The sequence below is a fragment of the Coregonus lavaretus genome (genome assembly GCF_964263955.1).
Source record: "Coregonus lavaretus genome assembly, contig: HAP1_SCAFFOLD_3030, whole genome shotgun sequence".
NCBI classification, from domain to species: Eukaryota; Metazoa; Chordata; class Actinopteri; order Salmoniformes; family Salmonidae; genus Coregonus; species Coregonus lavaretus.
The window spans coordinates 20,379-37,500 of record NW_028162305.1 but is presented as its reverse complement, the minus strand read 5'-3'; the positions used below and the strand labels follow the sequence as shown (position 1 = coordinate 37,500).

Below are 17,122 nucleotides of genomic sequence, written 5' to 3'. Positions count from 1 at the left end.
CCTGGAATGCATTTCAATTAACAGGTGTGCCTTCTTAAAAGTTAATTTGTGGAATGTCTTTCCTTCTTAATGCGTTTGAGCCAATCAGTTGTGTTGTGACAAGGTAGGGTGGGTATACAGAAGATAGCCCTATTTGGTAAAAGACCAAGTCCATATTATGTCAAGAACAGCTCAAATAAGCAAAGAGAAACGACAGTCCATCATCACTTTAAGACATGAAGGTCAGTCAATACGGAAAATGTCAAGATCTTTTAAAGTTTCTTCAAGTGCAGTTGCAAAAACCATCAAGCGCTATGATGAAACTGGCTCTCATGAGGACCACCACAGGAATGGAAGACCCAGAGTTACCTCTGCTGTTACCAGCCTCAGAAATTGCAGCCCAAATAAATGCTTCACAGAGTTCAAGTAACAGACACATCTCAACATCAACTGTTCAGAGGAGACTGTGTGAATCAGGCCTTCATGGTCGAATTGCTTCAAAGAAACCACTACTAAAGGACACCAATAAGAAGAAGAGACTTGCTTGGGCCAAGAAATACGAGCAATGGACATTAGACCAGTGGAAATTTGTCCTTTGGTCTGGATTCCAAATTTGAGATTTTTGTTTCCAACCGCCGTGTCTTTGTGAGACGCGGTGTGGGTGAACGGATGATCTCCACATGTGTATTCCCCACCGTAAAGCATGGAGGATGAGGTGTGATGGTGTGGGGATGCTTTACTGGTGATACTGTCTGTGATTTATTTAGAATTCAAGGCACACTTAACCAGCATGGCTACCACAGCATTCTGCAGCGATACGCCATCCCATCTGGTTTGGGCTTAGTGGGACTATCATTTGTTGTTCAACAGGACAATGACCCAAAACACACCTCCAGGCTGTGTAAGGGCTATTTTACCAAGGAGGAGAGTGATGGAGTGCTGCATCAGATGACCTGGCATCCACAATCCCTTGACCTCAACCCAATTGAGATGGTTTGGGATGAGTCGGACCGCAGACTGAAGGAAACAAGTGCTCAGCATATGTGGGAACTCCTTCGAGACTGTTGGAAAAGCATTCCAGGTGAAGCTGGTTGAGAGAATGCCAAGAGTGTGCAAAGCTGTCATCAAGGCAAAGGGTGGCTACTTTGAAGAATCTCAAATATAAAATATATGGATACTACATGATTCCATATGTGTTATTTCATCGTTGTGATGTCTTCACTATTATTCTACAATGTAAAAAATAGTAAAAAATAAAGAAAAACCCTTGAATGAGTAGGTGTTCTAAAACTTTTGACCGGTAGTGTATCTCCACATGACTCCTTCTTACACGCTCTCTCTCCCGCACTCTCTCTCTTTCTCTCCCTCTTCCCCTCCTCTCTCCCTCCCCCTCTTCCCCTCCTCTCTCCCTCCCCCTCTTCCCCTCCTCTCTCCCTCCCCCTCTTCCCCTCCTCTCTCCCTCCCCCTCTCTCCCCGTCTGTAGTTTACCCAGAGTGCGTTGGACTGTATGTCTGTGGAGGTTGGTCGTCTGCGTGTGTTCCTTCACCCGGGGCAGGAGAAGGCGGACCTGGCCTTGCTGCTGAAGGATCTAGAGACTTCCTGTTCTGACATCAGACAGTTCTGTAAGAAGATCCGCCGACGCATGCCTGGCACAGATGTACCTGGGATACCTGCCGCACTCACCTTCCTACAGCAGGTAACCAATCAGCACTCACCTTCCTACAGCAGGTAACCAATCAGTTTTACTGAGCTGCACTCTTGGTTAGGGTTACAGCGGGTAAAGACTGACCACAGTTTTATTTTTTATTTTTTACAAACAGGTACAATATCATATAGACAGAGGCCTGAGCAGGATTTATATAGAAAATAATACATTTTAAAATATAATAAAAAGCATAATAATTGTCTTAAGTTTACATGCGTTTCTGTTCTTCATCAATATAAAGAGCCACTGTGTTTTTCTGTTGCTCATTAGAAAAAAACGAGATTTCAGTCTTGGAGGTGTGTTTCCTGACCGATTCCGCATTTGGTTAATGATGTTTGTCCCTCATGAGACACTGTAGACACGGAAGTCTGTTTCACTTCATCAAAATCCCCAAAATGAATCGAAGATAACTCAAGAAATCTGTAATTAAGTTTTTGCCAAGGATGTTTTTTGTTGCGCAATTTTACATCTAACTAAGGTGTATGTATTTCTCAAGTTAACAAATATGCAACGTGTTGTCTCATGTAAACAAAGTTGGAGCTGCTGGGCAGGTCTATCTCACTGATAGAGAGCAAATCAACACCCAACCTTAATATCTCACTGATAGAGAGCAAATCAACACCCAACCTTAATTTACCCATTGTGATGCACGGATGTTCTAAACTCCGTTTTAGACAAGACTGACTTTATGACCAAAATTATCCTGTTTACACTTTGTAGTCAATTCTGACTCATATCGATACCAAACAGGCTGTTTTCAAAAGGATTTGTTGCTTATTAAAGGCTGTTGCTCTTTAAGGGATTCTGTAATACCTTTTGGAATTCATGTTAGAAAACAATAAAAGTTGGGGGAAGTCTTCATTAATTTTGCTTTGTGGATGAAAGATTTTGTAAGATTTATTACAACATTGGTCAGAAATTCCATATTCCTATTAGAAAATCTAAAAGAAAGGCCTTAGGAATAGCATTAACGATGTTGCTGCATTGCAAAGTAGAGGGTATGAAATCAAAATTGAACACAAAAATCATTATAAGAGAGAACATCCCACCCATCGTTCATGATATCTAATACAGACCATATATTCCTCTCCAACTGGTCAGCCAGAACATCCCACCCATCATTCATGATATTTAATACGGACCATTCAGTGCTCTGGATAAGATAGAGTAATTATGGGGTGTAAAGTGTCTTCCAGTAGAGAAGGGCTTGCTGGAGAAAGGCCGATAACTTGACAGGGAGCGTTGAGATACTGGCATCACATGAAAGGAGAAAACGTAATCCGCCCACTTTTCTAAACAGTTCTCTACACATACTAAACCAGAAGGTATAACTGTTCCTCAAAAAAAGGACTTTAACCAGTTAACTTTCAAAGTGCCATTAAAGCAGTCCTAATCAATCTCAAACTACGTTCTTTAAAGTCTAACCCTTCTTGGTATAATGGGTTCGGTTATTATAGATGTTTTGAAGTTGTCGCTGGAAATTCTAATCAATAACGAGGAGAGACAAGGTCAACCACCAATCAGGAACGAGGAGAGACAAGGTCAACCACCAATCAGGAACGAGGAGAGACAAGGTCAACCACCAATCAGGATATTACTTTATTCAAAACGTATTAATAAAGCAGCAGGTCACACCACACACACCTGTGAATGGAGTGAGCGCTCTGCAATACTGAGGCTGGTCGACCCAACACTCTGAATGGAGTGAGTGCTCTGCAATACTGAGGCTGGTCGACCCAACACTCTGAATGGAGTGAGTGCTCTGCAATACTGAGGCTGGTCGACCCAACACTCTGAATGGAGTGAGTGCTCTGCAATACTGAGGCTGGTCGACCCAACACTCTTGAGTCTAGAGGCCAAGAGCTCTGACATTCAAATATCTTTTACAGCACGATACACCCACTTAGTCTGTGTATGACAAACAACAGATGTGTGGAATGAGTCAAAAAGGTTAGGATTCATATGAAAGACATTAATAATTCACAGCAGACAGTATCTGCTGCGAAGACTGTTCTCATTGTATGGAAACCAGGGTTTGGCGCCCAAAGACAAGGTTCTTATCAACTATTCCTAACAGATCTCGTCCCTGGTACCTTACAGACACCAATTCAGTCTATGAAAATGCAGGCTCAGTCAGACCAGAGACATCTCCCTCTCACACACCACGAATCATGAAATGAAAATGTGGCTGTTGGTTTTATCACCTAGTCATCACTTAATCAGTTGTCAGCTCCAGATACCCCTATCTCTAGTCAAACCCGTGTTCCTGACCACACCCCTATCTCTAGTCAAACCCGTGTCCCTGACCACACGCCTAGACTAGTCAAACCCGTGTCCCTGACCACATGCCTAGACTAGTCAAACCCGTGTCCCTGACCACATGCCTAGACTAGTCAAACCCGTGTCCCTGACCACACGCCTAGACTAGTCAAACCCGTGTCCCTGACCACACGCCTAGACTAGTCAAACCCGTGTCCCTGACCACACGCCTAGACTAGCCAAACCCGTGTCCCTGACCACACGCCTAGACTAGTCAAACCCGTGTCCCTGACCACACGCCTAGACTAGTCAAACCCGTGTCCCTGACCACACGCCTAGACTAGCCAAACCCGTGTCCCTGACCACACGCCTAGACCAGTCAAACCCGTGTCCCTGACCACACGCCTAGACTAGCTGCAGGGATCCGGAGTAGAAACCTTCCCTTTACAATAAAAAAAAAAACACAGCATTAGTAGAACAGAATAGAATTGTTAACTATTAATATTAAACAAAGCAGGTAAACATGTTACACGTACATTTTTCTCTCACAATGTCCTTTATGTATTTAACTATATTTGGGGAGAGGCCAAATAAAAGGCGGGGTATATGCATCTAGATAAACTTTCAATTTTAGTGAAGTATACTCTGCCCAAAACGGAAAGATCTCTTTGAAGCCATAAGTTTAGCCTGGACATACACTCCTGGATTTGATTAAACATATTAATTGTATCACTTGTATCAGAATCTTTGGTGATATGAATACCTAGGTACAGTATTTTATCTCTAATCTAACTGGGATATAAAAATAAAAAAATAGCCACTGGAATTTGATGTTCATTTTTAAGAAAGACTGTGGTGTTGTCAGCTAGTTGGCTAACTGAGATGTCAGTACCCAGCACAGATAGCTTTTTATATCATTACAGTTCTTTAGCTGGATAGCCAGCATCTCAGCCGCCATGATGAATAGATATGGACTAATTGGACAACCTTGTCTAATACCAAGTTTAACGTCTAAACGAGGTGATGTGCCACCTGTTAATGACAGAGCTATTTATGTCCCAGTAGCCTTGATCAAAACTATGAACATATCCCCAAAACCAAATAGTTCAAGTACCCGGAAGATTAAATGATATTTGACCGTATCAAAAAGCTTTATAAAAGATAAAACAGTCATCCTCATTTAGGGTCTCTGTATTCAAGTAAGTCTAAGACTAATTTTATGTTGTTGTGAATTGATCTACCGTTCATGAAACCAGATTGTGTTTCGCTGATGACTTGTTCCATACCTTTCTTAAGGTGATTTGTGTTAACATAGGCTAACAGTTTAAAATCTGTCGATAGGAGGGTCTGTTATCCAAGAATTGGGGATATTTTCCAGGCTTGGGAATCAAGATGATTACACCTTGTTTCATAGTGGTAGAGTGTGTTTATTTATTTTTAACCTTTATTTAACGAGGCAAGTCAGTTAAGAACAAATTCTAATTTACAATGAAGGCCTACCCCGGCCAAACCCGGACGACGCTGGGCCAATTGTGCGCTGCCCTATGGGACTCCCAATCACGGCCGGTTGTGATACAGCCTGGAATCGGACCAGGGGGGGGGGGGTCTGTAGTGACGCCTCAAGCACTGAGATGCAGTGCCTTAGACCGCTGCGCCACTCGGGAGCCCAGTGTAATCTGTAAGGATATCCACATATCGAAGGTTTTCCCAGAAATGCTTGTAAATGTTTGCAGTAAGGCCATCATTTCCTGGTAATTAAGAAGATTTGAATTAAACTTCCAGTAGCCATTATTGCAAACCCTCAGATGTAATGAGATAATTGCATCGTTTGTTAATAGGGAAGCAGACAGATACTTCTGAAATACATTCTTAAACAACATTAAAATCTAACCAATGGTCAATTCTAGAAGAATGAGAAGCAATGGGTTTAAACCAAGATAATTGTACTATTTCAGGCTAAAGTCAGTTAAAGAATAGTTAACTGTTTAAATAGTTTACAATTATTTGAAGAAATAAGTGTAAACATAAAAATAAATGCTAGTCAAACGACTAGCTAAATGTAAACAAGAGAGGTTTTAACTTACTACTGTAGTAAGAAGAACAATGGCCCTTTTTAAAACTACAACATCTCTCCTCGTAATCAGGTTAGCTGACTAAACTATAACATCTCTCCTCGTAATCAGGTTAGCTGACTGTAAACTATAACATCTCTCCTCGTAATCAGGTCGTTAGCTGACTGTAAACTATAACATCTCTCCTCGTAATCAGGTTAGCTGACTGTAAACTATAACATATCTCCTCGTAATCAGGTCAAGTTAACTGACTGTAAACTATAACATCTCTCCTCGTAATCAGGTCAGGTTAGCTGACTGTAAACTATAACATCTCTCCTCGTAATCAGGTCAGGTTAGCTGACTGTAAACTATAACATCTCTCCTCGTAATCAGGTCAGGTTAGCTGACTGTAAACTATAACATCTCTCCTCGTAATCAGGTCAGGTTAGCTGACTGTAAACTATAACATCTCTCCTCGTAATCAGGTTAGCTGACTGTAAACTATAACATCTCTCCTCGTAATCAGGTCAGGTTAGCTGACTAAACTATAACATCTCTCCTCGTAATCAGGTTAGCTGACTGTAAACTATAACATCTCTCCTCGTAATCAGGTTAGCTGACTGTAAACTATAACATCTCTCCTCGTAATCAGGTCAAGTTAGCTGACTGTAAACTATAACATCTCTTCTCGTAATCAGGTTAGCTGACTGTAAACTATAACATCTCTCCTCGTAATCAGGTCAGGTTAGCTGACTGTAAACTATAACATCTCTCCTCGTAATCAGGTCAAGTTAGCTGACTGTAAACTATAACATCTCTCCTCGTAATCAGGTCAGGTTAGCTGACTGTAAACTATAACATCTCTCCTCGTAATCAGGTTAGCTGACTGTAAACTATAACATCTCTCCTCGTAATCAGGTCAAGTTAGCTGACTGTAAACTATAACATCTCTCCTCGTAATCAGGTCAGGTTAGCTGACTGTAAACTATAACATCTCTCCTCGTAATCAGGTCAAGTTAGCTGACTGTAAACTATAACATCTCTCCTCGTAATCAGGTCAGGTTAGCTGACTGTAAACTATAACATCTCTCCTCGTAATCAGGTCAAGTTAGCTGACTGTAAACTATAACATCTCTCCTCGTAATCAGGTCAGGTTAGCTGACTGTAAACTATAACATCTCTCCTCGTAATCAGGTTAGCTGACTGTAAACTATAACATCTCTCCTCGTAATCAGGTCAGGTTAGCTGACTGTAAACTATAACATCTCTCCTCGTAATCAGGTCAAGTTAGCTGACTGTAAACTATAACATCTCTCCTCGTAATCAGGTCAAGTTAACTGACTGTAAACTATAACATCTCTCCTCGTAATCAGGTCAAGTTAGCTGACTGTAAACTACAGTGAGGGAAAAAAGTATTTGATCCCCTGCTGATTTTGTACGTTTGCCCACTGACATAGACATGATCAGTCTATAATTTTAATGGTAGGTTTATTTGAACAGTGAGATAAATAATCCAGAAAAACGCATGTCAAAAATGTTATAAATTGATTTGCATTTTAATGAGGGAAATAAGTATTTGACCCCTCTGCAAAACATGACTTAGTACTTGGTGGCAAAACCCTTGTTGGCAATCACAGAGGTCAGACGTTTCTTGAAGTTGGCCACCAGGTTTGCACACATCTCAGGAGGGATTTTGTCCCACTCCTCTTTGCAGATCTTCTCCAAGTCATTAAGGTTTCGAGCCTGATGTTTGGCAACTCGAACCTTCAGCTCCCTACACAGATTTTCTATGGGATTAAGGTCTGGAGACTGGCTAGGCCACTCCAGGACCTTAATGTGCTTCTTCTTGAGCCACTCCTTTGTTGCCTTGGCCGTGTGTTTTGGGTCATTGTCATGCTGGAATACCCATCCACAACCCATTTTCAATGCCCTGGCTGAGGGAAAGAGGTTCTCACCCAAGATTTGATGGTACATGGCCCCGTCCATCGTCCCTTTGATGCGGTGAAGTTGTCCTGTCCCCTTAGCAGAAAAACACCCCCAAAGCATAATGTTTCCACCTCCATGTTTGAAGGTGGGGATGGTGTTCTTGGGGTCATAGGCAGCATTCCTCCTCCTCCAAACACGGCGAGTTGAGTTGATGCCAAAGAGCTCGCTTTTGGTCTCATCTGACCACAACACTTTCACCCAGTTCTCCTCTGAATCATTCAGATGTTCATTGGCAAACTTCAGACGGGCCTGTATATGTGCTTTCTTGAGCAGGGGGACCTTGCGGGCGCTGCAGGATTTCAGTCCTTCACGGCGTAATGTGTTACCAATTGTTTTCTTGGTGACTATGGTCCCAGCTGCCTTGAGATCATTGACAAGATCCTCCCGTGTAGTTCTGGGCTGATTCCTCACCGTTGTCATGATCATTGCAACTCCACGAGGTGAGATCTTGCATGGAGCCCCAGGCCGAGGGAGATTGACAGTTCTTTTGTGTTTCTTCCATTTGCGAATAATCGCACCAACTGTTGTCACCTTCTTACCAAGCTGCTTGGCGATGGTCTTGTAGCCCATTCCAGCCTTGTGTAGGTCTACAATCTTGTCGCTGACATCCTTGGAGAGCTCTTTGGTCTTGGCCATGGTGGAGAGTTTGGAATCTGATTGATTGATTGCTTCTGTGGACAGGTGTCTTTTATACAGGTAACAAACTGAGATTAGGAGCACTCCCTTTAAGAGTGTGCTCCTAATCTCAGTTCGTTACCTGTATAAAAGACACCTGGGAGCCAGAAATCTTTCTGATTGAGAGGGGGTCAAATACTTATTTCCCTCATTAAAATGCAAATCAATTTATAACATTTTTGACATGAGTTTTTCTGGATTTTTGTTGTTGTTATTCTGTCTCTCACTGTTCAAATAAACCTACCATTAAAATTATAGACTGATCATTTCTTTGTCTGTGGGCAAACGTACAAAATCAGCAGGGGATCAAATACTTTTTTCCCTCACTGTATAACATCTCTCCTCGTACTCAGGTAAAGTTAGCTGACTGTAAACTATAACATCTCTAGTCGTAATCAGGTCAGGTTAGCTGACTGTAAACTATAACATCTCTCCTCGTAATCAGGTCAGGTTAGCTGACTGTAAACTATAACATCTCTCCTCGTAATCAGGTCAGGTTAGCTGACTGTAAACTATAACATCTCTCCTCGTAATCAGGTTAGCTGACTGTAAACTATAACATCTCTCCTCGTACTCAGGTCAGGTTAGCTGACTGTAAACTATAACATCTCTCCTCGTAATCAGGTCAAGTTAGCTGACTGTAAACTATAACATCTCTAGTCGTAATCAGGTCAGGTTAGCTGACTGTAAACTATAACATCTCTCCTCGTAATCAGGTAAAGTTAGCTGACTGTAAACTATAACATCTCTCCTCGTAATCAGGTCAGGTTAGCTGACTGTAAACTATAACATCTCTCCTCGTAATCAGGTCAGGTTAGCTGACTGTAAACTATAACATCTATCCTCGTAATCAGGTTAGCTGACTGTAAACTATAACATCTCTCCTCGGAATCAGGTCAAGTTAGCTGACTGTAAACTATAACATCTCTAGTCGTAATCAGGTCAGGTTAGCTGACTGTAAACTATAACATCTCTCCTCGTAATCAAGTCAGGTTAGCTGACTGTAAACTATAACATCTCTCCTCGTAATCAGGTAAAGTTAGCTGACTGTAAACTATAACATCTCTCCTCGTAATCAGGTTAGCTGACTGTAAACTATAACATCTCTCCTCGTAATCAGGTCAAGTTAGCTGACTGTAAACTATAACATCTCTAGTCGTAATCAGGTCAGGTTAGCTGACTGTAAACTATAACATCTCTCCTCGTAATCAGGTCAAGTTAGCTGACTGTAAACTACAGTGAGGGAAAAAAGTATTTGATCCCCTGCTGATTTTGTACGTTTGCCCACTGACATAGACATGATCAGTCTATAATTTTAATGGTAGGTTTATTTGAACAGTGAGATAAATAATCCAGAAAAACGCATGTCAAAAATGTTATAAATTGATTTGCATTTTAATGAGGGAAATAAGTATTTGACCCCTCTGCAAAACATGACTTAGTACTTGGTGGCAAAACCCTTGTTGGCAATCACAGAGGTCAGACGTTTCTTGAAGTTGGCCACCAGGTTTGCACACATCTCAGGAGGGATTTTGTCCCACTCCTCTTTTCAGATCTTCTCCAAGTCATTAAGGTTTTGAGCCTGATGTTTGGCAACTCGAACCTTCAGCTCCCTACACAGATTTTCTATGGGATTAAGGTCTGGAGACTGGCTAGGCCACTCCAGGACCTTAATGTGCTTCTTCTTGAGCCACTCCTTTGTTGCCTTGGCCGTGTGTTTTGGGTCATTGTCATGCTGGAATACCCATCCACAACCCATTTTCAATGCCCTGGCTGAGGGAAGGAGGTTCTCACCCAAGATTTGATGGTACATGGCCCCGTCCATCGTCCCTTTGATGCGGTGAAGTTGTCCTGTCCCCTTAGCAGAAAAACACCCCCAAAGCATAATGTTTCCACCTCCATGTTTGAAGGTGGGGATGGTGTTCTTGGGGTCATAGGCAGCATTCCTCCTCCTCCAAACACGGCGAGTTGAGTTGATGCCAAAGAGCTCGCTTTTGGTCTCATCTGACCACAACACTTTCACCCAGTTCTCCTCTGAATCATTCAGATGTTCATTGGCAAACTTCAGACGGGCCTGTATATGTGCTTTCTTGAGCAGGGGGACCTTGCGGGCGCTGCAGGATTTCAGTCCTTCACGGCGTAATGTGTTACCAATTGTTTTCTTGGTGACTATGGTCCCAGCTGCCTTGAGATCATTGACAAGATCCTCCCGTGTAGTTCTGGGCTGATTCCTCACCGTTGTCATGATCATTGCAACTCCACGAGGTGAGATCTTGCATGGAGCCCCAGGCCGAGGGAGATTGACAGTTCTTTTGTGTTTCTTCCATTTGCGAATAATCGCACCAACTGTTGTCACCTTCTTACCAAGCTGCTTGGCGATGGTCTTGTAGCCCATTCCAGCCTTGTGTAGGTCTACAATCTTGTCGCTGACATCCTTGGAGAGCTCTTTGGTCTTGGCCATGGTGGAGAGTTTGGAATCTGATTGATTGATTGCTTCTGTGGACAGGTGTCTTTTATACAGGTAACAAGCTGAGATTAGGAGCACTCCCTTTAAGAGTGTGCTCCTAATATCAGTTCGTTACCTGTATAAAAGACACCTGGGAGCCAGAAATCTTTCTGATTGAGAGGGGGTCAAATACTTATTTCCCTCATTAAAATGCAAATCAATTTATAACATTTTTGACATGAGTTTTTCTGGATTTTTGTTGTTGTTATTCTGTCTCTCACTGTTCAAATAAACCTACCATTAAAATTATAGACTGATCATTTCTTTGTCTGTGGGCAAACGTACAAAATCAGCAGGGGATCAAATACTTTTTTCCCTCACTGTATAACATCTCTCCTCGTACTCAGGTAAAGTTAGCTGACTGTAAACTATAACATCTCTAGTCGTAATCAGGTCAGGTTAGCTGACTGTAAACTATAACATCTCTCCTTGTAATCAGGTCAGGTTAGCTGACTGTAAACTATAACATCTCTCCTCGTAATCAGGTCAGGTTAGCTGACTGTAAACTATAACATCTCTCCTCGTAATCAGGTTAGCTGACTGTAAACTATAACATCTCTCCTCGTACTCAGGTCAGGTTAGCTGACTGTAAACTATAACATCTCTCCTCGTAATCAGGTCAAGTTAGCTGACTGTAAACTATAACATCTCTAGTCGTAATCAGGTCAGGTTAGCTGACTGTAAACTATAACATCTCTCCTCGTAATCAGGTAAAGTTAGCTGACTGTAAACTATAACATCTCTCCTCGTAATCAGGTCAGGTTAGCTGACTGTAAACTATAACATCTCTCCTCGTAATCAGGTCAGGTTAGCTGACTGTAAACTATAACATCTATCCTCGTAATCAGGTTAGCTGACTGTAAACTATAACATCTCTCCTCGTAATCAGGTCAAGTTAGCTGACTGTAAACTATAACATCTCTAGTCGTAATCAGGTCAGGTTAGCTGACTGTAAACTATAACATCTCTCCTCGTAATCAGGTCAGGTTAGCTGACTGTAAACTATAACATCTCTCCTCGTAATCAGGTAAAGTTAGCTGACTGTAAACTATAACATCTCTCCTCGTAATCAGGTCAGGTTAGCTGACTGTAAACTATAACATCTCTCCTCGTAATCAGGTCAGGTTAGCTGACTGTAAACTATAACATCTCTCCTCGTAATCAGGTTAGCTGACTGTAAACTATAACATCTCTCCTCGTAATCAGGTCAAGTTAGCTGACTGTAAACTATAACATCTCTAGTCGTAATCAGGTCAGGTTAGCTGACTGTAAACTATAACATCTCTCCTCGTAATCAGGTTAGCTGACTGTAAACTATAACATCTCTCCTCGTAATCAGGTCAAGTTAGCTGACTGTAAACTTTAACATCTCTCCTCGTAATCAGGTTAGCTGACTGTAAACTATAACATCTCTCCTCGTAATCAGGTCAGGTTAGCTGACTGTAAACTATAACATCTCTCCTCGTAATCAGGTCAAGTTAGCTGACTGTAAACTATAACATCTCTCCTCGTAATCAGGTTAGCTGACTGTAAACTATAACATCTCTCCTCGTTATCAGGTCAGGTTAGCTGACTGTAAACTATAACATCTCTCCTCGTAATCAGGTCAAGTTAGCTGAATGTAAACTATAACATCTCTCCTCGTAATCAGGTCAGGTTAGCTGACTGTAAACTATAACATCTCTCCTCGTAATCAGGTTAGCTGACTGTAAACTATAACATCTCTCCTCGTAATCAGGTCAAGTTAGCTGAATGTAAACTATAACATCTCTCCTCGTTATCAGGTCAGGTTAGCTGACTGTAAACTATAACATCTCTCCTCGTAATCAGGTCAAGTTAGCTGAATGTAAACTATAACATCTCTCCTCGTAATCAGGTCAGGTTAGCTGACTGTAAACTATAACATCTCTCCTCGTAATCAGGTTAGCTGACTGTAAACTATAACATCTCTCCTCGTAATCAGGTCAGGTTAGCTGACTGTAAACTATAACATCTCTAGTCGTAATCAGGTCAGGTTAGCTGACTGTAAACTATAACATCTCTCCTCGTAATCAGGTCAAGTTAACTAACTGTAAACTATAACATATCTCCTCGTAATCAGGTCAGGTTAGCTGACTGTAAACTATAACATCTCTCCTCGTAATCAGGTCAGGTTAGCTGACTGTAAACTATAACATCTCTCCTCGTAATCAGGTCAGGTTAGCTGACTGTAAACTATAACATCTATCCTCGTAATCAGGTCAGGTTAGCTGACTGTAAACTATAACATCTCTCCTCGTAATCAGGTCAGGTTAGCTGACTGTAAACTATAACATCTCTCCTCGTAATCAGGTTAGCTGACTGTAAACTATAACATCTCTAGTCGTAATCAGGTCAGGTTAGCTGACTGTAAACTTTAACATCTCTCCTCGTAATCAGGTCAGGTTAGCTGACTGTAAACTATAACATCTCTCCTCGTAATCAGGTTAGCTGACTGTAAACTATAACATCTCTCCTCGTAATCAGGTTAGCTGACTGTAAACTATAACATCTCTCCTCGTAATCAGGTCAGGTTAGCTGACTGTAAACTATAACATCTCTCCTCGTAATCAGGTCAGGTTAGCTGACTGTAAACTATAACATCTCTCCTCGTAATCAGGTCAGGTTAGCTGACTGTAAACTATAACATCTCTCCTCGTAATCAGGTCAAGTTAGCTGACTGTAAACTATAACATCTCTCCTCGTAATCAGGTCAAGTTAGCTGACTGTAAACTATAACATCTCTAGTCGTAATCAGGTCAGGTTAGCTGACTGTAAACTATAACATCTCTCCTCGTAATCAGGTCAGGTTAGCTGACTGTAAACATTTCACTACCTGTGTTTAGTGTTGCCAAAGCTATGGGGTAGTAGTAATGCGATGTCCGTTAATTAATCAGAATTCATTTGGACGCTTTTTCCATTCAGGAGCTCTTCCATGGCGGGTGTGGGAGGGTTACCCACCTCTGTGTGGGAGGGTTACCCACTTTAGCTAACATGTTGAGGGGCGCTGTGGACAATGTCTCATTTTTTCGCAGTTATTTTATTGTTTGGCATTTTCCAAGGTATCTTTTCGACATACAACTCAGCACTCTAAAAAAATGGTATGCCATCTTGCCGGACAGCACAGAGTTTTTAACCCAGAGGCCTTTACTTCCTGGATGCCCGTGAAGCAGATTAGAACCAGGGTTTGGATTCAACGGATGAGTCAACGGATGAGTCAACGGATGAGCGGCAAATTCCTCCCTGGTTGTTAATTATTCTCAAAATCTAAATGAACAACACCAGCTTCAAGCTAGTTATTTAAGTAGCTGACTTCGGACTGTTTGATCCCCCCAGGTGTGGTCTGATGTGGTCTCTGTGTTTTCTTTCTCCCCCAGGTGTGGTCTGATGTGGTCTCTGTGTTTTCTTTCTCCCCCAGGTGTGGTCTGATGTGGTCTCTGTGTTTTATTTCTCCCCCAGGTGGCAGATACTCTGCTGGACTGCAGGAAGCACCTGACCTGGGTGGTGGCCGTGCTGCAGGAGGTGGCGGCTGCAGGGGCGCAGATGGTTTCCCGTCTGGGGGAGCAGGAGGGGCTCTCCGCCCTCAAACTAGAGGAGGTGGCCTTTAAGGCTGGGGAGCAGGTACACACGACCAAACAATTCAGTCCCATTCAAATCCTATTTTCCCTAACCTTAAACCTAACCTTAACCCTAACCTTAACCTTAAACTGAACCCTAACCTTAAACCTAACCCTAACACCAAACACTTAACCTAAACCTAACTACAAACCCTAACCCTACGCACTAGCATTTTTCCTTGGTCTTCTCCACAACGATAGTAAAACCAAAAATACACACACACCTTACCTCTATATCTAACCTGACTGTCTCCAGAGTTATGGAACTCAGTTTGCTAAAACCTTACCTCTATATCTAACCCGACTGTCTCCAGATCTATGGAACTCAGGGTGCTAACACCTTACCTCTATATCTAACCCGACTGTCTCCAGATCTATGGAATTCAGGGTGCTAAAACCTTACCTCTATATCTAACCCGACTGTCTCCAGATCTATGGAATTCAGGGTGCTAACACCTTACCTCTATATCTAACCCGACTGTCTCCAGATCTATGGAATTCAGGGTGCTAAAACCTTACCTCTATATCTAACCCGACTGTCTCCAGATCTATGGAATTCAGGGTGCTAACACCTTACCTCTATATCTAACCTGACTGTCTCCAGATCTATGGAATTCAGGGTGCTAACCCCTATGAGTGCCTGCGCCAGTCCTGCTGCATCGTCATAGCAACAATGAACAAGATGGCCACCGCCATGCAGGAAGGAGAGTACGACGCAGAGAGACCCCAGATCATGGTAACTATAGCAACATCTGACTGTAGATACTGTATTAGAGACACCAAAACATAGTAACATCTAGCAACAGCAACATCTGACCGTAGGTACTGTAGACCTCAGATCGTGGTAACTATAGCAACAGCTGACTGTATTGTACTATGGCCCCAGATCGTGGTAACTATAGCAACATCTAACCGTATTGCACTGTAGACTTCAGATCATGGTAACTATAGCAACAGCAACAGCTGACTGTTGGTTCTGTATTAGCGACCCCAAAACATATTAACTATGGGATGCATGTAGTCAACATGACCAGGTGCTGTCATTGAAGACCACATAATGTAGCCTCAGTCCCAGAACGTAGACTCAGGTTAAACATACTGATTGAAGACCGTCTGTGTCTGTCTTCCATGTTTAGTTGGAACTGGAAGATACACTACCGTTCAAAAGTTTGGGGTCACTTAGAAATGTCCATGTTTTCCATGAAAACATACATGAAATGAGTTTGAATAGGAAATATAGCAAAAATGCATAGGAAATGTAGTCATTGACAAGGTTAGAAATAATGATTTTTAATAGAAATAATAATTGTGTCCTTCAAACTTTGCTTTCTTCAAAGAATCCTACATTTGCAGCAATTACAGCCTTGCAGACCTTTGGCATACTTGTTGTCAATTTGTTGAGGTAATCTGAAGAGATTTCACCCCATGAAGCACCTCCCACAAGTTAGATTGGCTTGATGGGCACTTCTTACGTGCCATACGGTCAAGCTGTTCCCACAACAGCTCAATAGGGTTGAGATCCGGTGCCTGTGCTGGCCACTCCATTATAGACAGAATACCAGCTGACTGCTTCTTCCCTAAATAGTTCTTGCATAGTTTGGAGCTGTGCTTTGGGTCATTGTCCTGTTGTAGGAGGAAATTGTCTTCAATCAAGCGCCGTCCACAGGGTATGGCATGGCGTTGCAAAATGGAGTGATAGCCTTCCTTCTTCAAGATCCCTTTTACCCTGTACAAATCTCCCACTTTACCTCCACCAAAGCACCTCCAGACCATCACATTGCCTCCACCATGCTTGACAGATGGCATCAAGCACTCCTCCAGCATCTTTTCATTTGGTCTGCGTCTCACAAATGTTCTTTGATCTGTCCATAACACTTTTTTCCAATCTTCCTCTGTCCAGTGTCTGTTTTCTTTTGCCCATCTTAATCTTTTATTTTTATTGGCCAGTCAGAGATATGGCTTTTTCTTTGCAACTCTGCCTAGAAGGTCAGCATCCCGGAGTCGCCTCTTCACTGTTGACGTTGAGACCGGTGTTTTGCGGGTACTATTTAATGAAGCTGCCAGTTGAGGACCTGTGAGGCGTCTGTTTCTCAAACTTGACACTCTAATGTATCTGTCCTCTTGCTCAGTTGTGCACCGGGGCCTCCCACTCCTCTTTCTATTCTGGTTAGAGCCAGTTTGTGCTGTTCTGTGAAGGGAGTAGTACACAGCGTTGTACGAGATCTTCAGTTTCTTGGCAATTTCTCGCATGGAATAGCCTTCATTTCTCAGAACAAGAATAGACTGACGAGTTTCAGAAGAAAGTTCTTTGTTTCTGGCCATT

General features: G+C 42.3%; 1 protein-coding gene across 1 annotated transcript in view; it reads left to right on the top strand.

Moving 5' to 3' along the window:
- Positions 1 to 17,122, top strand: part of LOC311119372 (dynactin subunit 1-like) — a gene marked incomplete at both ends in the record, with an annotated part of 55,995 nt that overhangs the window by 21,922 nt on the left and 16,951 nt on the right. The window contains 3 exon segments of the mRNA XM_084194084.1: positions 1,463 to 1,675; positions 14,642 to 14,803; positions 15,404 to 15,535. Of these exon segments, the coding sequence (XP_084050210.1) occupies positions 1,463 to 1,675; positions 14,642 to 14,803; positions 15,404 to 15,535 (507 nt within the window).